At 38.8% G+C, this 23,862-nt stretch overlaps 1 protein-coding gene across 1 annotated transcript in view; it reads right to left on the bottom strand.

Moving 5' to 3' along the window:
- AKAP6 (A-kinase anchoring protein 6) overlaps positions 1 to 22,326 on the bottom strand; it is a 366,558-nt gene extending 344,232 nt beyond the window's left edge. Inside the window, exon 1 of the mRNA XM_047074636.1 lies at positions 22,003 to 22,326. Coding sequence (XP_046930592.1) covers positions 22,003 to 22,326 — 324 coding nt within the window. The remainder of the gene's footprint in view (positions 1 to 22,002) is intronic.
- Between the last annotated feature and the right edge of the window lie 1,536 nt (positions 22,327 to 23,862).

The following is a 23,862-nucleotide window of genomic DNA, read 5'->3' as shown; positions in this document are numbered from 1 at the left end:
TGTTCATCATTAAAATTAAACCATGGTTAATGCTGCTTTTCATATAAAGCATTTCGATAATAACTAGACCAATTTCCAGGGACCCTAACAGCCTTAGCACTAGTATATTGTATCTGCTTTATAGTAAAATATTCTCATTCATCTATCACATCAAAATAAAATATTAATCCTTAGTCACTTTTACATTTTTGAAATGCATGTGTATCACTTTTCCCTACATATGCTCCTCCACCACTGAAAAAGTAGAAATAAAACAAACAAAAAGCCCCAAACATTTGCCCTTAAAAATGAGGTATCCCCATATGGTTTCACTCTTATGTGGATCCTGAGAAACTTAACAGAAACCCATGGGGGAGGGGAAGGAAAAAAAAAAAAAAGAGGTTAGAGTGGGAGAGAGCCAAAGCATAAGAGACTGTTAAAAACTGAGAACAAACTGAGGGTTGATGGGGGGTGGGAGGGAGGGGAGGGTGGGTGATGGGTATTGAGGAGGGCACCTTTTGGGATGAGCACTGGGTGTTGTATGGAAACCAATTTGTCAATAAATTTCATATATATATAAAAATAAATAAATAAATAAAAGTATGAAATAAAAAAAAAAATGAGGTATCCCTTACTCTCATCAAAGTGGCCACTCCAGAATGTCCTGCTTTGACCATCACCTCTCCCACCAACCCATTTTATCTAGAGAAATGACCAGTCAGTCAGCAAACTCAATCATTTGTTTGGGATTTATACTTTGAGTACTTCCAAAGTAGGTTTGGGGCAGGTTACAAATGTTATGTAATTAAAAAATAGGACAGTCCTGATAAAAGCAGATCAGAGTCTCTTAAAGGAGATAAAGGGGACAGAAACTACAAAGCTCACCATTTTTATACCCAAGTATCAACACCACAAAGGAAAATTTTGGAGTGAACCAGTTTAGCTTCAATAAAAAGGAGAGGGCAAGCAAATTTATTTTCCAGAAAGAACTTCTTGGGATTTTTAGCCAACCATGTTTGAGGACAACTTGGCAAATACCTGAGACTCTCTTCCAATGGATAATACTCATATCCACATCATTCAATTGCTACATATTCAAGAAAAACACTATTCACTTGCTCTATATTCAAGAAAAACACAAATCTTTAAATGAAAAAAGAAGGAAAGCAATTTAACATAAGGAAGCATTTATGTTGGGGCAAATAACCCTAATCCATTCCAAATCTATAATTATATGCCTTTTTAACTACAGAAAAAAAGAAATGCGAAAAAAAAACCCCACAAAAACCCAGCTGTTTAAACACCTACAAATGTCTATTATCTTCATCTTTTCATCTCATGTAAAAATCAAGTTTTCACTGTAAGTTATGTCCCTATTGGTCTGTTCCAACAAACCGTTAGTACTTACACTGTGTTGCCTCATCTTCTAATACTTTATATCAGCAAGTGCAAGACCAAGGATTGTCGTTTATGGAAAGCCCTTTGATATGGGAGTCACGCACAGCCACAGGAGAAACTATGCTTTGCATGGAAAACGTGTGAGTCTTTGGCTCCTGAAGAAGGACTAGCACTGTCACTGACTTGCAATTCAGCACACAACTCACTGAAGGTGGTCTGCCCTTTCTAGATTTAAGAGTTCTTACTCTCTTCCTTAGAAGACCCATATGCAAATAGGATGACAGCCATCAACCTTAATTTCTCTAGGTTATTTATTGCCAGCAGTTATTGCACATTCAAAAAAAAATGCCAGTGAGAAGAGAAATCCTGAGGGAGACAACTAGGCACACACACTGAGGGAATGGACTCTGAAGGCATGTTCAGACAGTGGAGTGGGTGGGGGAGGGGTGGTACTGGCCATATGGTTGGTTTTGCAGGCTGATCAAAATCCTCCACATAACTTGCAGCTCTCATACTTATGGTTTCTTAGGTAAAGTCATAAAGTAAATTAAGGTATCAAGGTTGAGTACGAAAGATGAGCTAAAGACAGGGACTCAGAGCTTCCTCAATTTGTTTCTAAGCAGTGCTGACTAAGTTAGATGCCATTCATGGGACAGATTTTATTCGTAATTTGGCTCACAGAGCCTGAAAAGTTCTATTATCACTACAGGAATTTCAAATTGCTGACAAGCATTTGGCAGCCTGACTCTCAAATAGCTCAGTTAGCCTATACAAGCATTTATTTCAAGAATAAATTTCTAGATATATATTAGTTATCAAAATGGATTGCAAGACTGACTTAAACTTCATCTGAGGGACAGCAAAGACACTGCCATCTCCTGCCTACATCATTTAGAGCTGCAGAATGTAGAGGAAAGGATTCTGGCTGGAGGATCAGAAGACTGGGGTCTAACCTAGATCCTGCCCTTGTCAACTGTGTAAATCTAAGAACTCATTTAACTTCTCTGGGCCTCTCCTTTCTCATCTGTAGAATGACGAGTAGGATTGGATGATCTCTTAGGTTTCACCCCCTTCTAACATTAAAATAAAAATTATCCCACTTCTGTAAACGTTTCTGTATGGAAAATCCTACCTTCATACTGATAATGTGTACAGCAATAAATGATATTTCTGAGGCCAGGGGTCCCATTCCCATGATGAAATGTTCAAAGGCATGTTCTCTCCACCACTACTGCCACCTTTATTCCTTATTTGGGGTGTTCAACTAGACTGCAGAGGATTAAGGGTCCCTGGTGTCCATATTTACAATCAACAGATATTTTAATAATATGAATATCATACAGACACACTTTTCCTTTTACTTGTTTAAAGTATTCACAAATATTATTCCATTCCTAGTAACTACCTAGTGAGGCAAGTGGTATTATTTTGAATAGAAAAATTAAATGTGACTTAGAGAAGTTAAGTGACTTGCTCCAGTAGATATGAATGCTTCTCTCACAATTAACCGAGGGAATGTTTACGGATACAGTGTCTGGAGGGCAGCTCTGCAATATGTACCAAAACGTAAAACGTGAATAGCCTTAACCAAGCAATTGAAATTTTAAATATTTTGGACAACTACAAAAAGATACATGCTCAAAGGTAATAAACACAACACTTTTTATAATGGAGAAAAAAAAGAAGCAAGCTATATGACCGTCAATAGGAGACTGGACAAATAGATTAAGGCACATCCAGGCAGTGGATTATGATGCAGCATTAAAAGTGATAGCATACAGGGGCGCCTGGGTGGCGCAGTCGGTTAAGCGTCCGACTTCAGCCAGGTCACGATCTTGCGGTCCGTGAGTTCGAGCCCCGCGTCGGGCTCTGGGCTGATGGCTCAGAGCCTGGAGCCTGTTTCCGATTCTGTGTCTCCCTCTCTCTCTGCCCCTCCCCCGTTCATGCTCTGTCTCTTTCTGTCCCAAAAATAAATAAACGTTGAAAAAAAAATATTAAAAAAAAAAAAGTGATAGCATACAGCTATAGTTACTTAAGTGGAAATACAGACACGACTTATCCTTGAATTAAAGAAAAGAGGTGAATAAAGTACAGGTTAAAACATCAATCCAAGGTCCAATACTATTTCTGCAATTACGGAAAAGTCTGCTGCTATCAAATACAGTTGCTGCTAACTACACTTAAAGTGTGGCTAGTGAGGCTAAAGAACTGAGTTGTTTTTTGTTTTTGTTTTTTTTTGTTTGTTTGTTTTTTACTTCTATTTAATTTTAACGAATTTAAGTTTAAATATCCATTGTGGCTCATGCTACCATATTGGACAGCTTTATAGACACTGATGTTGATTTTATGACTATGTGTTACTTTATAATCAGAAAAAATACAAAATGTTTTGTTTAAACATCACACCTGTGCCTAGAAGACACAGAAATAAATTACTCAACAACAGGTTTATCTAAGGAGCTGTTATGTCTGCAGCATGAGACCCCAGTCTATGTTTTACCAGTGTGCTTTCCACACCTAAACGTGATTGTGCTTATTTGGCAAGTTTCCTAGATACCAGTTACATACTAGCAAATAAATAGGCTTTTATGCCAAGAAAGCTATGCCCTTTGTGCTAGTTATGCAGAATAGACCAGAAAGAAAGAGTGATAAATGGAAAGAAGCAGAAAATAGAAGCTGGAGCATTGAAAGTAAGGCCAGATTTTTTTTTTTTTTGAAAGGATGATAAATTATTCAACTAACTGAATGGATTTGTACTGATCAGGAAGTTCATGTTTTCTCCTTACAAATATTGATTACATCAAAATGTACTACTGCAACAAAATATCTTATTTTCTCATATATCTAGATCTATATTAGTTATCAAAATGGATTGCAATATACCAGCCAGTATAACATTTAGTCTTAGATAATCATGCAAACTAGCGAAAGGCTAAAGAAAGGATGTTTGTTTGTTCACAGGTATTTCCAGACTCCAATCTATTTGCAAATCTAAAGCAACATTTTCCCCCGGGGGAACTATTTTTTCCACTACTGGATTATGAGGTAGATAAAACATCATCCCTTTCCTCATTTCTGTTTTTCTTAACATTATGCTATTATCAACAAGATACAGTAAACATATTCTTATAGAAGGCTTTTTGTCCCTGTATTTGGAATTTAAAGATGTCTTCTTACAGACATAATTGGCCAAAACTGGATCCTCCCCATATTCCACATTTTAGGAGAAGAAAAACAAACCCTGAAAAAGGACATTGAAGGAAGTAGAAAACTTTGGCATAAATCACTTACTACATCTAAATCTACATTATTTTGTAAAAATGATGTTCCAAGTGATAACCTCAAAAGCTGCAATACCTTTAATCCTGAAAAAGATTTAGGTGTTCAGTACCATGAGCTTGAAATTTGGGAAGGAAGTGTGCTAATATACTGTAGAACATTTTTTAGCATAATATAAAATCAAATTTGTTTTTTTATTTCATTCTGTTAACTAAAAATATCAAATTAAAGATGTCCTGCCCCTTGTGGGTCTTAAGGCTATATTTTATTGTGTTTTAATGGCAAAAAGCAAATTATAGAAGAGTGTATTATAATTGGAATGTATATAATTCCTTCAATCATAACGCACATCTACATACACATACTTTGCCTATTCACCCTGCCACAGTCACAAATGCAGCCAGCAGTGTTTAGACTGGGAAATAATAATCATAACCAGAACTACTAACATTTATGTACCACCTGAGAGATTTCAAAGTTCTTCCAAAGAAAGTTCTTACTTAATTTTTATAATAGCCTTCAGAGGTAGATATTTATAGTTAAGGAAATTAAGGCTCATAGAAATCACTGAATTGCTTGGAACCTCACTTCCAGTAGGTAGCAGAGACCAGATCAGAACCAGGCCCACCATCTCCAAATTCGAAGGGCTTTCCACTCTGCCTCACTCCGAGCAGTGGGCCAGAAGGAAGGAAGGAGGCATGAGGGCAGTGGTGACAACGGATTGTCACTGATTTGAGAAAGTTCCATTCCAGCATTATTAAGCTGGTTGATACGAAGGAGGCAACAAGCTTTGATTGTTTCCAATGTGCTTCTGAAATCTCTGAGGCAGCTTGCACTAAATGAGCCACCATCACGAAAAGGGACTGGGGTATCTCAATTTGCCCTGTAAACTCTAGAAGACAGTCTCAACTCTGTTTTCAGAATGCCTTCAACTGTCTTAGCAGTTACTCCCCATGTGCTCAGAATCTAGTTTCTTCTGCTTGAATTACATTAGCAGTCCTGAGGCTATATGATTCAAAGACTCCCCTCACCAGCAAGGCCTCTGTCTGAAGCCACTCCCTTCCATCTCCTCTCCTACAGAAACAAGCCCAGAACCCTCTCCTCCACCAAAAAACATTTTTTGAGAAAGGCTCTGGTATGTATTCTTGATGTGAATGTAAGCCAATACATTATTTATCCCAATGACATGTATATTTAATGCTTTATCTATAATTATAGAAAGAAAGCCTTTGTGAGGACAGAGAAAGAGCAGGCTGGGAAGCAAATTTTTCAAGGTGAAGATCTCTCTCCCCTGCTATTCCATTATCTTTCTGGGAATGGGAGCCTCCCCCAAAGCCCCTGACATTCATGCACGTGGAAAAAAACTAATGCAAACGAGAATCCAGGTGGCTATTTTCACTGAACATAAGACTATGGAATCAATTATGCATTTTCCATCTCTCTCCTTCTCTCTCTGAATCTCCCCATTCTGAAATCAAGAAAAAGTGAATTTGGGGCGCCTGGGTGGCGCAGTCGGTTAAGCGTCCGACTTCAGCCAGGTCACGATCTCGCGGTCCGTGAGTTCGAGCCTCGCGTCAGGCTCTGGGCTGATGGCTCAGAGCCTGGAGCCTGTTTCCGATTCTGTGTCTCCCTCTCTCTCTGCCCCTCCCCCGTTCATGCTCTGTCTCTCTCTGTCCCAAAAATAAATAAACGTTGAAAAAAAAATTAAAAAAAAAAGAAAAAGTGAATTGAAAGAGCAGTATGATATATTATACTACAGGAGTTAACTTGGAGTGCCCACGAATGGGTTTCAAAGGGTCTCTTGAAATAGTATGCAAAATATTTTGGGCATGTGTGTGCAATGTCTTGAGAAGACAGTTCATAGTTTTAACATATTTTCAAAGAAAATGTTAATCTACAAATGGTTAACAGACTTTAGGATTATAAAGACTCAGCTTCTATTCCTAGCTTTACCACTTGACCACTTTCTAGCTGTAGGACCTTAGGCAAGTCAATTAACCTCTCTGTGCCTCAGGTCCTGCACCAGAGGTCCAGGTGCTACTGTAAGGATTAACTGAGAGGCAAACCACTCTGAGGAAAGCAAAGCATAAATGCTAGGTAACTGACTAGTATTGTTACTAGCAGAGTAAAGGACTTGAGGAACTTCAAGAGCAAACAAGAGTCCCGATCCAGACACAGAAAGAGGAAATTGTGGGAGCAGAGCCACAGACTTGCAGGATTTACAGCTTGCTCAGAGTGTGCCTGGTGATTCTGCAAAATGTTAGGACTGGAAGGAGCCCTGTAGTTACCTCTTTTTACAAATGAGGAAGCCCAGAACAGGGGAGCACTGCCGCATCATAAGGTTAGTGTCAGAACGTGGACACTGGATTTGGTTCTACTCCAGGAGGTTGAAAACAAAGAGAAGCTGCCATTGAGGTACCACTGTTATCCAACTACAAACAGAAGCCATTCAGCCTCACCTGATTTATAGACATTTTGCCTCCCTTGCGAGAGGACCTTTGGTCCTAGGCATCATTAATCAAGATGTCAGTGCATTTCATTTCTAGTTCCTCCCCCTTTGCTCTCCTTACTACAGGAAAAGCAGGGTGTGGGTAGATGTGTGACTGATTTATGTCAGTGCACCTGTTTTAACCTTTGAAACCAAAACTCCCGCTACAGGAGGTATTCAAGTGAATGTCGTGAGGGAGCACATTTCCATACCAGCTCTCATTTGGACGGCGAATGGATGGAAATGAATATTAAGCTGTATATTAAGCTTGGACAAGTAGCCCAAGATGGAGAGATTCATAATTCCACTTCCTCTCAAACGTGAATATGTGTTACACTGGAGATTTATTAGAACTGAACTGATAAAAGGCTTGCATAGGACTCAGAGATTTAATTTGGCCCAAACTTTGGGTTATATTAACTGGAGTTTCTTGTCTTTGAAGGAACTTAATTAAGGTTACTTCATCACTCCATTCTTATTAAGAAAAATGTCAAATTTTGTCCTGAGTTAATTCCAACAAAATTCTGTTTGTTTCAACCAAGCCCTAACCCCAAAATTTCTGTGAACAATTATACTAATTTAAAAATGCTTATGAACATATTTTATTATTTCACTGAAATATCCTTGGGAAGTTATGGTTTCCCTGGCATGCTAATTGCATGTAGAGCAGAAAGGAAAGTTAAAAAGGATAATGTGAGGATTTAGTCAACTGGCTGACCAAAAATGTTCACAATTTTAGACAAAAGAAACGGGAGAAATTTCCCTTAAAAAACTTCTAGATTTCTTTGAGTAAATTAGAAAACAACATATGAGGGGCACCTGGGTGGCTCAATCAGTTGAGCATCAAGCTCTCGATTTTCACTCAGGTCATGATCTCATGGTTCATGGGATCAAGCCCCCCTTTGGGCTCTGTGCTAATGGCACAGAGCCTGCTTGGGATTCTCTCTCTCTGTCCCTCCCTCTCTCTCCAAATAAATAAATAAACTTAAAAAAAAAAGAAAGAAAAGAAAACAACATGTGAAAAAACAAATAAGAATGCAAGATAGCAAACTCTGGCCCTAAATTATGGATCAAGAGAATAGGGGCTGAGCAGCACAGGCTGAGAGCACCAGAAGGGCTTTATAGTGGAGAGAAGAGTTGTGTGCTAGGCCTTAGATCACTGAATATAAGTTTGATGTGGATGAGAGTAGCTGTGAATCTAGAATTGGTGCTGCACTGTCCAGCTGGCATCATGATATAAGGGAAACACAATGATTTACATTTTTTTTCCATCTTTGGCTAAAAAATCTACAAAACTATCAATAACAGACCAAAGGAAATGAAATAACTTAAATTTGATGAGAAATAAAATAGACTACATTTGCTTTTTAAAATAAAAGCAGAGATCATAAAATTTTATTAAATGCATAGTCTTTATAAAATCTTGTGCTTTAAGCATCAGTAAATTTGTTCTGGAAACCTGCAACACATTTATGGAATTGCATTTTAAAAGATGTGCTGAAGTTTAGAATAACCATGTTAAACAGTTATGAAATATTTATTCTTATTTATGGTCCTGTGGGAGACAAAAATTATAATTGTGTGTAGATCTGTAGGAAAAACTAAGCCCAGTAACTTTAAAACCTGAAACAAACAACAGTAACAAAACAAATGTCCACCAGTTCTGACATGAAAATTCACTGGTTTTTCTAACTGAATACATTCTACATTATCTACAACTTAATTTATAAAAGTTTAAAAAGAAATACTATTTAGAGAAATATAGACACCTCACGTTTATAACTAATAAAGAAGAGATACATATAGATCACAAGAAGCAGAAAAGAGAAAAAATGAAAAGGAAAGCATGTAATCATATGCACATAAAATAATGTCAGCTACTGTATTAATTATGCAGAGGTTAGATTCCTTTTGGTTTATCTAGCTCATTACTTATTGTAGAAGACCAGAATCCAACAGATAGATAATATACACCCCAGGGAAAACTACTAGAGTTCACATATTTAAAGAAGAACCCAGCAAATCAAATCTACATGCTGTTTAATAGTTTTTGCCATGATAATGACAAAATCACCCACTTATACAAATCCTACATTTGTCTACAAAATATAGTACAAAAAAAAAAAAAAGAATTGAAGATACCTCAACTTTGAATGTCTCCTTACAGGAACTATTCTTTAATGACATCAAGCTTTTATTACCAACATGATTTACCTTTAAATGTTCATTGACACATGATTTTTAGAATTGCAAATAGAGTTTTGAGGTAAGGGTCTTCCCCCCAAGTCATATCCCTAAAGTGCAAAGTGTCCGGGATGTTCTGTCAAAGGTCAAATGAAATGCAAACATGCATGCCCTCAGATTTCCAACAGAGATATGGAAACTAACTCTCCCTTCATAACACCTGCTAATTATTGACAGGTCTAAGTATATCAATTTGCATTCAATGAACCAAACATTCAAAGGAAATATATTTTATGCTAACATAAGCTGTATATCAAGCTTGGACAAGAAGAGAAAATAGAATTCCTCATAATGGCTAGAGTATTAATAACTCAGATTGAAGGCTGTGTCTACCACCATGCTACAGTGGATACCATATGAAAATAAGGGGAGAAAGTACAGAAGGAGTGACCAAATTGACCTTCAAAATGCCTTCACCCCAGATAATATTTCAGCTGCAATTCAAAGGATGTGTAGCTATTTTCATAGAGACAGAAGTTTGGGGTAAAGAGTGAGGCGATTTCCCAGGGAAAGAGAAACCATGTTCCAAGACATGGATTTCTAAAAGGGCTTAACTTTTTAGAGGTGCAGGAAAGGAAATGTCAGAAGACACAGTGGGCCAGCTGGGTCCAGACTGTGAAGGAACTTATGAGCCATGCCCAGGCATTTGGACTTTATCTAGGAGGGCACCTGAAAGCTAAGGCAGGTAAACATTGCAGTTAAAATACTTTTTCTTTTTTTTTTAAGTTTATTTATTTTGAGAGAGACTGCACACAAATGCAAGCAAGGGAAGCCCAGAGAGAAAGGGAGAGAGAGAATCCCAAGCAGGCTCTGCGCTGTCAGTGAAGAGCCCAATGTGGGGCTCAAACTCAAGAGCTGTGAGATCATGACCTGGACCAAAATCAAGAGTTGGACACTTAACAGACTGAGCTACCCAGGCACCCCTATAGTATTTTTTCAAACAACATTTAATTCCTAGTTATTTCCAAGATGGGGGCATAGACCATGCAAAAAGGAGGCAGTCTCCTATGTGGTGTTATTTGAAGAACTCTGTCTCCACCTTGTCATTAACGCCTGACTCCCACAATTACAGACAGAGGTGGATGCCTTTGGCCAGTGTGATAATATTCCCACTGAAAAAGAAAAAGTTTGAGCTGCAGCCACTGTTAACACTGTAGTTTGAATTACTTTACAGGGTCTTTTGACAGAAATTCGGTTTCTAGAAGAGAGGAAACTGCAAGAAAGCACTGAAGACTTTCTTTTTTTATATAAGATCTTTTAAAATGTTTATTTATTTTGAGAGAGAGAGAGAGAGAGAGAGAGAGAGAGAGAGAGAGGGCGAGCATGGGAGGGGTAGAGAGAGAAACAGACAGAATCCCAAGCAGGCTCCGCACTGTCAGTGTGGAGCTCCATGCGGGGCTCGAACTCACAAATTGTGAGATCGTGACCTGAACCAAAATCAAGAGTGGGATGCTTAACTGACTGAACCACCCAGGCATCCCTGAAGACTTTCTTCATAATTTGCCCAAGGTCAGTTTCCCTCCTTGTGAACCAATTCTCTAGCAGCTATTATACTCATTCCCTCTTCCTCAGGAGAGGAACAGATCACTTTTCACTTTCATTTCATATATTCCTTTTCCATTTAATGATGTATTTGGCAGATTTGCTGCATTCAAATAATGAAGAAAATTGGTGCATTAAGTTATCATAGAACAATGGAAGCAGCTACTCTAAAAAGCCCACTAATAACAGTCACACTGCTAAAACGAACACCAGAGAGATTTCTATTCTGTTCCTTTCTATTCTATTCACATTAATACAAAGAAATACAGCCCTCAGCCCTAACACAAAGTGACAATAGACATAGCAGTTCAATTTGAGCCTGATGAGGGCAAATTCAGTGGCAGAGTACCAGTCGCCTCTGACTCCCAAGTGGCCTCTCTGGGCTTGCATCAGCCACCTGGTCTGATGGACTTTTTCTTGCTTCCCACTTTCACCACCCTTTGTCATTTACCAAACAATCTTATAGCTGTGTCACATCTCTCCCCTTTCCAGAGCACCCTGCACATACTCGTAATCTCATTGTAAGACATAGGTTTTTACCATTTATTCCTTTGTAGATGTTTTTATGACTACTAGATCAAGTCCAGACTCCTCTGAGGCATTCAAAGTATTTATGGTCCTTCAAAATGTGTCTCCACTAACTTCAATAATATGTGTCATTCATCATTCCTTGGCTCCAGGGAAAAGAAGCCCTTCGGTCTTTCATATTCAAAGCACTCTTTGCTCAGGCAATCTCCCCTGCTTATACAAGGCAGCCATGGAAAGCTGTGCATGTGGTAGACTGCACAACTTCAAAAAAAAGGTGCCATTTATACATAGCCTGTACAACTATAGGTGAGCAGCCCTGTGCCTGGGCTTCCCTATAAAATAATTTCTAATTCAAAAAGTTATATGAATTAAATGAGAGAGAAATATTTACTCTATTTGGATTTGGTTTTTCTTTTGTTTATAAGAATTTTAAGAGAATAACATTGATACTTTTAAAACATACAGGCTGGTATCTGGCATGGATTTATTCCTTTCCCTATCACTGTTTTTACTGACTTTATGAGGTCACTTGACCTCAAAAAAGTCATGTAGGAGTCTTTGCTCCTAAACCAGTTACTCTGAATCTCTGGTTGTTTTGTGTTTTTTTTTTTTTGGGGGGGTGGCGTGTGGGGGAGGAAAGGGATCAAATGCATTGATCAAGAGAAATGAATCCAAGAGCCCTTTGCTCAAAATCATCTTCCAAGGGTCATCAGCTCTAGCTTGTACTGGAATCACCTGAGAAGTCTTTCAAATGACTGATGCCTAGGTCTAAACCCAGATTCTAATGTATCTGTCTGGAGCATGGCCTGGTAAATGGGTTTGTTTGGTTTTTTTTTTTAAGCTTCCAAGGAGATTCTACTGTGCGGCCAACGATAAGAAACACTGTCTCTATGCATGCCATACCTGGAAATCAATTGATTTCTTAACATTTCTCATTAAAGATGTCTATCGCTTGTTCCACCCACTTCCATGTTAGAATACTAGTAATTCACAGCTTGGTATCATTTCACTTTAGTTAGATCACATGTTTCCCTCTTTGGGATATAACATTTTGAAGGGGGCAAAGTGGGAAAAGTAGCAGCAAATAATGAAAAGAAACAAAAGAAACAAGTTCTCTCCCTAGTTCTGGGTAGCTGTGAACACCCCTAACTCAAAGGGACCCCAGGATTTCATTTACATCCCACTTCAAAACCCTCACATTCCTGCTGGTGATGAATTAAAATACCCATAGTTTAGATCTTCTTCTTAATTAAAAAGAAGAAGAAGAAGAAGAAGAAGAAGAAGAAGAAGAAGAAAAACAATGAGCCCCCACTCTCAAATCCATTCATCTTAAACATCTAATACAAGAAAGCCAGAACTTATTGCCCTATACTTTATAGCCACCAAAATTTCTCACAATGTAGAAGGGTGTGAGACCACTGCACTAAAGTAGAAAGAATATTCAACTTAAGAATCTTTTTGAGTATGGTTTGGCTTTTCTTGAGCATGGTTTGATTCCAAAGCTGATCAGCTTCTAACCTTTCTAAGACTCAACTTCTTCATACATGATAGGGGATTATGGTAGGGATTAAATAAAATATTGTAAGTAAAAACTCCTGGTTCATATCAGCCATTCAGTGAATGCTACTGAACTGAAAACTCTCTAGGCAAGGAAAGACAGTTAACTAATATCTTGCCTCTGGTGCACTGGTCCTACAAACACCTAATCCCCTGAGTTAGGTGATAAGTGAAAGCTGATAAGTAGTGTTGCTCAGTGATAGTTCATCCTGGAATTATTTTATTTTATTTTTTAATTGAAGTATAGTTGACATACAATGCGACATTAGTTTCAAGTGTATGAAACAGTGATTCAGCATCTCTCTGTGTTATGCTATGCTTATCATGAGTGTAGCTACCATCTGTTACCATGTGATGCTATTATAATACCATTGACTATATTCCCTATGCTGTACCTTTCATTCCCATGACTTATTCATTCCATAACTGGAAGACTGTACCATACCAACAGTATTTTAACCCCCTTTTTTTTTTTTTTTCCAACGTTTATTTATTTTTGGGACAGAGAGAGACACAGCATGAACGGGGGAGGGGCAGAGAGAGAGGGAGACACAGAATGGGAAACAGGCTCCAGGCTCTGAGCCATCAGCCCAGAGCCTGACGCGGGGCTCGAACTCACGGACCGCGAGATCGTGACCTGGCTGAAGTCGGACGCTTAACCGACTGCGCCACCCAGGCGCCCCTAAACCCCCCTTTTTTTTAAGTAACAAATCCCAGTAAGACTTCTCTAATCAAAATAATGTGTTTCTTCAGACTTTTCTCACTGGTCTCACTTTCAAATCCTTTTATGGTATTTATTACCTCTCTCTAAACTCTGTTTTAATGGTTTCTTTCAAATTATGAAGTCTATAATAATCCTCATTTTCCATGCTACTATTGCTAATTAAAAATCATGCAGCTGGGGGTCGCCTGGGTGGCTCAGTCAGTTAAGCGTCCGACATTGGCTCAGGTCATGATCTCACGGTTCGTGAGTTTGAGCCTCTTGTCAAGCTCTGTGCTGACAGCTCAGAGCCAGGAGCCTGCCTCAGATTCTGTGTCTCCCTCTCTCTCTGCTCCTCCCTTGCTCGTGCTCTGTCTCTTTCTCTCTCAAAAATAAATACTAAAAAAAAAATTTTTTTTAATTACACAGCTGGGAAATCCGGTAGACTTATTGGGCCACCTTGACAATTAATGTTCCCATCCTGAGCTCTAAATACATTAGTGTATGTGAGTAAGGCTCATATATACTCGAAAATTTTCCATAGTAGTATGTGTCAGAAGCTACCAATGTTAATTTTTCCATGTTGCCCTTCCTAAATCTTAACCAAGAATACTGACTTGTAGTAGAAAACATGTGCTAGGTCTGAGACTTTTAGATCATCTCCCAAATCATGATGAAAATATATTAACCAGTCAACAATCAAAAAGTATTTATTTAACACACAGACAGTTTTCTAGCATTGGATGTGTGAGCAGGGAAGTGGGGAGATATTTACTCCAAGATTGAGATGAATTTTCCACATAATCGGGTGTCCCGAATATCGAAACTTAGCTTTTCAAACATTAAACACTCTTTTTATTTCATCCATTTTTATTGGTCAATGACACCAAACACTTTTTCATAATCTAGACACTAACCATAGGAAAAACTTGTCCACTGATAAGCACCATACTGAAGCCACACTCCCAAAACACTAGACAATGAACATCCAACTTTCCTGGGAAAATACCCTCCGAGGAATTCACATCAACCATATAAGAAATTCCAGCCACAAATCTGGGCTTGGGGAAGTCAAAACAAAGTAATATCTTTATACCTACCAACAGAAAACTCAGCTCTATTTTCTAGTTTCCTGGAATTTGGAATATGCTTTTGGGATTGCCATTTTAACGTACATTTCAAGTTGGTCATATTAACATTAAGATCAGAATCCTTCAAGCTCCAAACTGTTAATGTCAGAACTTTAGTTTCATTCAGGGTTCCCTTTATGAAGAATTTCTGAGAATCCTAGGGCATATTTTAGATGTGCCCAAGAATCAACCCTGGCTGCTGCTCAGTCATGGCCAGCAGACCCAGCACTTCACAGCTGCCACTCTGAAACAACCTCTGCCACCTCCAGCAGACTTCAGCTAATTATGCTCCAGTAGTGGGAGAAAGAGAACACTCCTTCCTCTACACCTGCTGTACAAGAGGAGGGAAGAATTTCAGGCAGAGAGTCAGCTGACGCAGGTCCTCCAAGTCACCTCCACAACCTCTTCCCTTCCCTGGGTCCCCACGCTGCCTGGCTGGCTGCTCAGGATGGATCCAAGAGTCAGAAACACACTCTACCACAAACTACCACCCCCCTCCCTATGCTCCCTCCTGCACTAGGACAGACCCCTGGCCCCATGATGAGGGTGAATTCTCTCCTAAGAGCTCCCTCATCCTAGGACCTCCATCACTTTCAGTCCATCAGGCCCATCTGATGTGCCAACTTCAGCTACAGAGAGAATTCAAGCTTTTTTTTTCCAGCAAGCCCTCCAGACCCCACGTGAGTCACTGGGTATCTGGCTCAACTCCAGATATCAGGCACATCTCAGTCTGGATACAGCCCAGTCAGAACATCTTGTAAACAGAGTCTCTGTTTAATGTTCTAACTTTGAGAACCAGGCCCAAATCCAAGAAACAGACACAAACTTCATTTGGAGGTGGCTGAGAGCACAATTTATCTAAAGTAGGTTGTTTGGAGGAGCTGATTCCAGCTATGTCACGTCAAGATTTCGATTTGTCATGTAGGCACATAATTTAGCCTATGCTAGCTAGTCTAAGCTTTGTCTCTTCCCTGTCATGTTTCCAGGAATACAAATAATATTTTCTCTAAGAAGACTGTTAATCAGGAAGCAGGGGTGCCGAATTTGCCTGTTTAGCACCCAAATACATTCATCCAGACAAGAAGTCTCAGTTAAAGTCAAAATCTTGTGAGGTTCTTAGTCTGGTTTTCCTACACAGCACAGCCTCAGAATCCAAAAGAGGAGAGGGAGGAGAGGGGAAAGTTTCTAAAAATGGTTCAGTTGGTTTCTCATACTTCTTAACTAAAGAATATCTGGAAGCTAAGAAATAAGATATGTGGATTATATTTTCAGCTTAAAAATAATGGGAAAACTACACAGTATAATATATTGCATTGTTTCCATATTTTAGTCTTAAGGTTAGATGTTTTTATTCACTCTCTAAAACAATCACTTCTCCACCTGCCAACATGGGAACCTCATAATAGTGCTTTGTAGTTCATCCTGGGGGTTACAATAAAACTTCCCCTAAGAACTTGGAAGTAAGGTTGATATAAATACAGTTTCTGATAAATAAACTTTGAGATCAACATAATGACCAGAAGATAAGCAAAATTACCTTTAAAGAAAAAGAGTGGATTTGAGTCCAAAAGACCTAAGCATATGCTTATTGACTAAAATCATTACCAAAGAAGGAGTCAAACAGAAAAGTGAGGAGGGGGAGAAGGACCAGGCATAGTTACTTACAGAAAGAAGCCACCTAGACTCTTCCATGCAGACTTTCTTAGGAACGATCACCAAGACTTCTGAGCCACTCAGATTCTCTATGATGAGAAAGTAATACCCCAAATGTACTTGGGCCTTGATTCATCCAATGCCTCCGTCCTAATTCAACCCCTGACAAACAGCCTTCCTTGTGTGAACTTCCAGGGCAAGCCTATCTATGGGGAGAGAAGGCACTAACCATACAAACTTGGACTCAACCACAAATGTGAACTGAGCCCCCCTCAAGTGCTTGGCTCTTGTTGTAGGCAACAGGGATAAAGTGGAGAATTAGACATTTGAGGTCGTTGGGGCTAATGCAAATAAGTAAACAAATAAATAAGATAATTGCAGCTAGTGATTGTTACTAAATAAATAAATAAGCTGAATAATGGACTAGATAATTGCTGGGAAAGAAGATGGATGTTTTAGAATAGGGGTCAGGAATGGCTTCCTTGAGAAAGTGACATTTAATATATAATAACATTATATATTAACATTAAAATGTCCTTATTACCTAAAGCAATCTATAGATTCAGTATAATTGCTGTCAAAATACCAATATTACTTTTTACAGAATTAGAACAATAATCCTAAAATTTGTATTGAACCACAAAAGATCCTGAATAGTCAAAACAACCTTGAGAAAGAAGAATATGGTTGGAGGAATCACAATGCCATACTTCAGGATATACTACAAAGCTGTAGTAATCAAAACAGTATGGTTCTGGCACAAAAATAGACACATAAATCAATGGAACACACTAGAGAGACAAGAAATGTACCCACGCTTATATGGTCAATAATCTATAACTAAGGAGGCAAGATTATACAATGGGAAAAAGACAGTCTCTTCAACAAATGGTGTTGGGAAAACTGAACAGCTATATGCAAAAAGATAAAACTGGACCACTTTACAAAAGACAGGTGATGGGTACTAAGGAAGGCACTTGTGATGAGCACTGGGTGTTATACATAAGTGATGAATCACTGAATCCTACTCCTGAAACCAATACTACACTATATGGTCACTAACTAAAATTTTAAATAAAATAAAAATAAATAATAAATAAATAAAAATTAAAGCAATAAATAAATAGATTCAAAATGGATTAATAACCTAAATGTGAGACTTGAAACCATAAAACTCCTAAAATAAAACATAGGCAGTAATCTCTTGCACATTGGCCTTAGCAACATATTTACGGATATGTCTCCTCAGGCAAGGGAAACAAAAGCAAAATTGAAATATTTGGACTACACCAAAATACAAGCTTTTGCACATCAAAGGAAACCATCAACAAAACAAACAGGCAATGTATTAAATGGGAGAAAATATTTGCAAATGATATATCTGATAAGGGGTTAATATCCAAAATATATAAATAACATATACCACTCAACATCAAAATAATAATAAAAATAATAATCCAATTAAAAAATGGGCAGAGGACCTGAATACAGATTTTTCCAAAGAAGATACACAGATAGCCAACAGCCACATGAAAAGATGTTCAACATCACAAACCATCAGGGAAATACAAATCAAAACCACAATGAGATATCACCTTATATCTGTCAGAATGGCTAAAATCAAAAACACAAAAAATAACAAGCATTGGTAAGGATAAAAGGAAACTGTTATGCACTGATGGTGGGAATATAATTGGTGCAATCACTATGAAAAACAGTATGAAGTTTCCTCAAAAAATTAAAAATAGAAATGTCATACAATCCAGTAACTCCACTACTGGGTATATACACAAAGAAAACAAAACACTAATTCAAAATATATATACATCCCTATTTTTATTGCAGCATTGTTTACAATAGCCAAGATATGGAAGCAACCCAAGTGCCCATCAATAGATGAATGGGTAAAGAAGCTGCAGTATATATACACAATGAAATATTACTCAGCCATAAAAGAGAATGAAATCTTACCATTTGTGGCAACATGGGTGGAGCTAGAGAACATTATGTTAAGTGAAATAAGTCAGATAAAGAAAGAAAAATACCATATGATTTCACTTATATATGGAATCTAAAAAACCAAACAAAGCAAACAAACCATAGGCTGAGCCTATCCTGAGCATTTTCCAAAAGCACTTTTCAACTGATTTTTTAAGTTAGACATCCACACAATGGCAGAGAAGACCATGGTAACAAGACATAGAGCAAGCAATGTTGAAAGGGAGTGTGAGGCACAAAAACAAGCTAGGTAAGGGTAGTGCCTTTTTTTGTGCTTGCCCTTCATCAAACACAGTGCAGGCCCCACCTCACCCCAACCCCTGCCTAACTCTCTCCTAGGCTTGCACCTCCAGATGTTAGAACTTGGCTGCGCCTCTGCCTGACTGCTTGATGAGAATCCAGACTCTACCAGGCAAAGACAGAGGAAGAAAGTTTCTAGGCAGAGGCAACAGGAAAAGTTCTGAAGCAAGATGTCTAACTTAAAAAAAGCCTAACATTCCTTTGGAATTTCAATGTGCCTGGAGCTTTATGAACAAGGAGAAAGTAACAGGAGAAATGGCCAGAGAACCAAACAGGTGCAGAGCCACAGGAAGAGATTTCGGATTTATTAGAAGCCAATAGGAAGCAAGGGAAAAACATGACCTGATTTACATTTTTAAAAGATTCCATTGGCTACTGTGTGGAGAATAAACTGCAGGTGGTAGAGGAGACTCTACAAGTAGCCCAGGCAAGCAGTCTTGTGGCTTGTCTAGGGAGACAACAGTAGTGTTGTGGAAAAGTGAATGGCTTTAAGTCATATTTTGGAGACGGATCCACAGGACTTGTTGATAAGACAGATGGGTGGGATGGAGAGTCACACTTGGGCTTTGCAATGTGTGGTGCCTTCCACTGAAATTGGAAAGACATGGGGGTAGGACGGATTAAGAGCTTTTCAATGGTCATATCTGGTTTGAGATTCTCACTTAAAGATACAATTAGAGATGTCAGTTAGGCAGATGGGGTTCCTGGGAGAACATTAGGATAGATATATAAATCTAGAAATTATCTGTGCCTAGATGGTCCTTAAAGCCATGGCATTACTATCCTTGGGATGGTTATTTTTCATGGTAAATTAAAAAAATGAATTATTCACCAAGGCAGTAAGAGCCAAAATGGGACATCCCATAGCAGATGGCTGGTCTTGCCCAGGCTGGGTCTGCCCCTCTGCTTTGCCATATCCCTTACTTGAGAGCTGCTCCCACAAGGTTGTTTTGTTGTGCTTTCACATATAAAACATTATGTCCAAGTTGCCCCTTTATTCTGTGGATCAATGTGGGAATCTGAGAAATTGACATGTATTTAAAATTGTTTTAAATGCATCAAAGTGCTTACTTGGTTGAATAAAGAAATATTACACAAATAAAGGGGAAATTTAACCATATGTGAGATTAGGAGACTTGTGTAGATTAAGTCTCAGTTCACTGACCAGAGTTTGTTGACTTTGGGCTCAATGTGGAAGGGCTCTATTATTACAGAATATTTGAGAACATAACAGAAAATGTTGGTTAAGTCACTTGGTGAGACAAGTATAAAAAAAAGTAGTGATAGAAACCCTAAAATTAAATTAATATAAGACAATGTCAATTCATCCCTTTAACAGTCTTTGATTAACTACTCTGTGATTACTATGTTGAATTCCTGCTCTTTTGGGGCTCCTTTTTCAGCAGAGGAGACAGACCACACCTTGGGACAGAGCTGGGTGGAGGCAGGTGTTACATGCTTTTTGACTAAAGTGAGAAGGTGACAGTTCCAATGAGAAAAAGACAAGCAAATCACCCTAGAGGTGATTTCTCAAACACTAACCCTAACCCTGGCTGATTATATAAAAACTTTACATTCCTGCATGAAATTAAGATTTAAATTTTGATGTAAGTATTATGTGTTGTAATTAAATGAATTTAACTGACTCATTGATGTTTTTAGGAGCCCTTAGCAGCATTTTTAGTGGAGTCATCTCAAGATATTTCCATTTCCCCCATTCTCCTTTAATCTTTCGCCATCTTTTCTGTGTAAATCTGCAAGATTTGGGCGGAGCAACAGTCAACTTGCCTTACAACCCCAACCCCGTATTTACTTACAGGAGTCTCATGTAAGTGCAGCATTAGAGGCAACAGAGGAGAGGAGGAATGAGGTGAAGCCCCTGACTTCCATTTCACTCCAGCCTCAAGGAGAGCTGCTCCTTTGATTAAAGGAACCATATTTCAAAGACTGAGACAAATTATTCCCTATGGACACAGTGGGGAAACAGGCAGGCTTACACTGAAACTAGTTCCTAGCCTTCTCTCTATTATCCTTTTTGCACTTTCTCATTCCCAAAAACCTGTGGAAAGACAACCACCAAAGCCTACTCAACCTGGGAGAAGCCCAGCTAGCCACCTTGCTATTCTGGCTTCTTTTGTTTTCTCTCTCTCTCCCCCAGTTCCATCCTTCCCTCTCTGGGACTCTCCCTAATGTGGAAGACGGGCTCAGGATCTATTGACCCAGCCTAAAGGCTGAGCCAGCTCTGCTCTAGACTTTGGGGCACATGTTCTCTTACCTTAACCACCCACCTTCTCTTCTCACACTGATGGCTGCAGCCTATAAACCATTTAAGTGTTAAGATCCAGGAATCTGTTTGGTCTTTGGTTTCAGACCATTTGGGATGAATTCGCTTAGGTAAAAAAATTCTCCTTAAGATCTCATCTAACTAACTAGAAATTTACATTAGGATTTGGGGTCAATGCCCTGATTGATGACAAAACTGCCTTGCTTTGCTGGTCATTAACCTGAGCGTCTGTCTGCCTCAGGGACCTGGATGAGATAAGTGGCTATGACAGGACAAGATCCACTGTACTGTGGGGTCCCTAGGCCAGAATCTCTATTAATAACACTCTTTACTAGCACCTCCATTTCATGATTAACAAACATCAGGCTTTTCAAGGGCTCTAGAATCCACAGACATTTTTTTAACATCTGAACATTGAGTGAGTTGTTATAAAAGCACCTTTGTTCTTCATGACACATTGTACCTGGATGAAAGGACTCATTCTAAAAGGCAAACACTACCCTTCCCCATCATGCCAGAACTCACTGTATGCCACAAAGGTGGCATCAACTGCAATATAAGATAATAATCACATACACATACTCACAATCACAGCTCAGTTTGATGTTTTACCTGTGAGAGGCTTATTAAACCTTTTAAAATACTTTTATTCTTCATAATTGATTTCTATGACACTGCACCAAAATGCCCTCCTCTTTTCCCCCCTGTCTGCATTACCCCCTAAGATCAGTTTGGTTCCACATAGCCAACCCGTGAATTGAAATCAGGCAAGAATGAATTCTGCCCATGTGTATCGAACCTGGTATTCTATTTTTCTTCCTGGAAATTTCCTCATTGCAAGTTATAGAACTCAGGCGCCAGGTGCTACAGCCTTTTTCAGACTTCTGTCTAGAACAGACCTAAGTCCAGAGACCTTCCTTACCTTTAGTTGAACTAGATGCACATCCACATGCTTGCTGTCTGAGTCCTGCTGGACTGAATAGGTTAGGTCACGGACCCTCTCTGAGGTCATCCGGAGCCAGGTCTCAATTTCAGGTAAATGGAGGACAATCTTCCAGTCAGCCCCTGTATGCAATGGGGGTGGCTTTTCATACTGCTGGTCAGAATCCATATCCTTCATTGCCTCTTCTCCCTCACCCTGCTCCACAGTGGGCGTTAAGTTGATGGCCATGGGTGAAGCATCAGTAGCCATGGGATCCAGGTCCTGAGACCTCAGAGGGGAAAGTGTCACGCTCATGGTTAACATGGAGAAGTCTAAACCTTACTTCTTTCCAAAACAGCTGAAAGGCAAGAGGAAAGAAGAAAGCAAGAGTCAGACAAGATTGCCAAATAAAGAAATCATACTTCGCAGAAGAAACAGGATTTCTAAATTAAGCCAGATTTCTAAATTAAGAAACCATAGCTCATGGCAAAAACAGAAGGAGGTGTTGTGAGTTTCTACATAGTAGCTCCAAGACCCAGCATATAATAGGAACACAAAACCATGTGGTATTGCCTACCCCACCATCCATCGTCTCCTCATTCCTTACTAATAAAATCCTGCTTTTCAGCTGTGCATATTCCTGCCAAGAATTTACAACTACATTCCCTATCTCCATCACAGCTAGGTATGGCCATGTGGCTAAGTTCCGACCAATGAGGTGTAAGTGAATGTGTGGGAGAGCTGCTTAAAAGGAGCTGACTTAATTTAGGAGGGGCCTCCTTTCTGCCCTTCTGCTTCTCCCCCTGCTTCTAGCCTATAATGTGGACTTGATGACTAGAGTTCCAGTTTTTGTCTCTGACCAGGAGATGCATTTGGGTATGGCAGTAGAGGATGATAGAGCAAGGTGGTAGGAACATGGATCCCACAGGATAACAAGGAGCTACTGTATCTGTCTTAGACTGCTGCCCTGAACTACTTTTATTGAGAGAAGAACAAACTTCTATCTTGTTTTAGTCACTATCACTTGGGGCTTTTCTACTATAAGCACCTAAGCATCATCTTGGCTATTATAATCAGTATATTCAATACGTGGGATAACTAGAGAGGCAACAGGGTTCTAATTAACAAAAACACTATGCTGAATTCAGGAGAGGTTGCTCCTTTCTATGATATGTTAGATAAAAGGATATCATGCAGTAATTCCAAACCTATACTTTGCCAAAAAGTATAAGTCAGGAATTAGTATATGCAAAATATCTAATTAACTATCAACTTAAATTACATTAATTTTTGGTGATATTGAAAATTTTAGAAGCTTCTAGAATTTCAAGAGTAATAAATTGCTCTTAAACACTTAACATTAAGAAGTTAACTAAATATGTTTAAAATAACATAACTGTAAGTCATAATAAACTTTCTTTTTAAAGTAAAGTTGATAAGCTTGTTAGTAAGCTAGCTTACTAATGTAATGATCTAAGCTATATAATTTATCTTTCTTCTAGAACTAGTCTAACATAAAATGACAACGTTTAGGATCTTTTACTTTAAACATTTCAAATAGACATTTTTAGTTTCAGAAGCAGCTTCTTCTACTCAAGGTAGTGGGTTTCTTTTCCTTTTTTTTTTTTTTTTAAATATTTAATGTCCATTTACTTTTGAGAGAGAGAGAAAGAAGGTACAAGTGGGTAAGGGGCAGAGATAGAGAGAGGGGGGCAGATGACCCAAGAGGGTTCCCTGCTGACAGCAGAGAACCCAGTTTGGGGCTCAAACTCATGAACTGAACTGCAAGATCATGACCTGAGCTGAAGTCGGACAGTTAACCTCCTGAACCACTCTGGCATCCCTGGGTTTCTTCTTCTT

Source organism: Lynx rufus, unplaced genomic scaffold, assembly GCF_022079265.1.
Source record: "Lynx rufus isolate CCGP_SWC_20201006 ecotype Redwood Valley unplaced genomic scaffold, mLynRuf1.p SCAF_13, whole genome shotgun sequence".
NCBI lineage: Eukaryota > Metazoa > Chordata > Mammalia > Carnivora > Felidae > Lynx > Lynx rufus.
The sequence above is the reverse complement of the archived record's forward strand: the minus strand, read 5'-3'. Positions and strand labels throughout refer to the sequence as shown.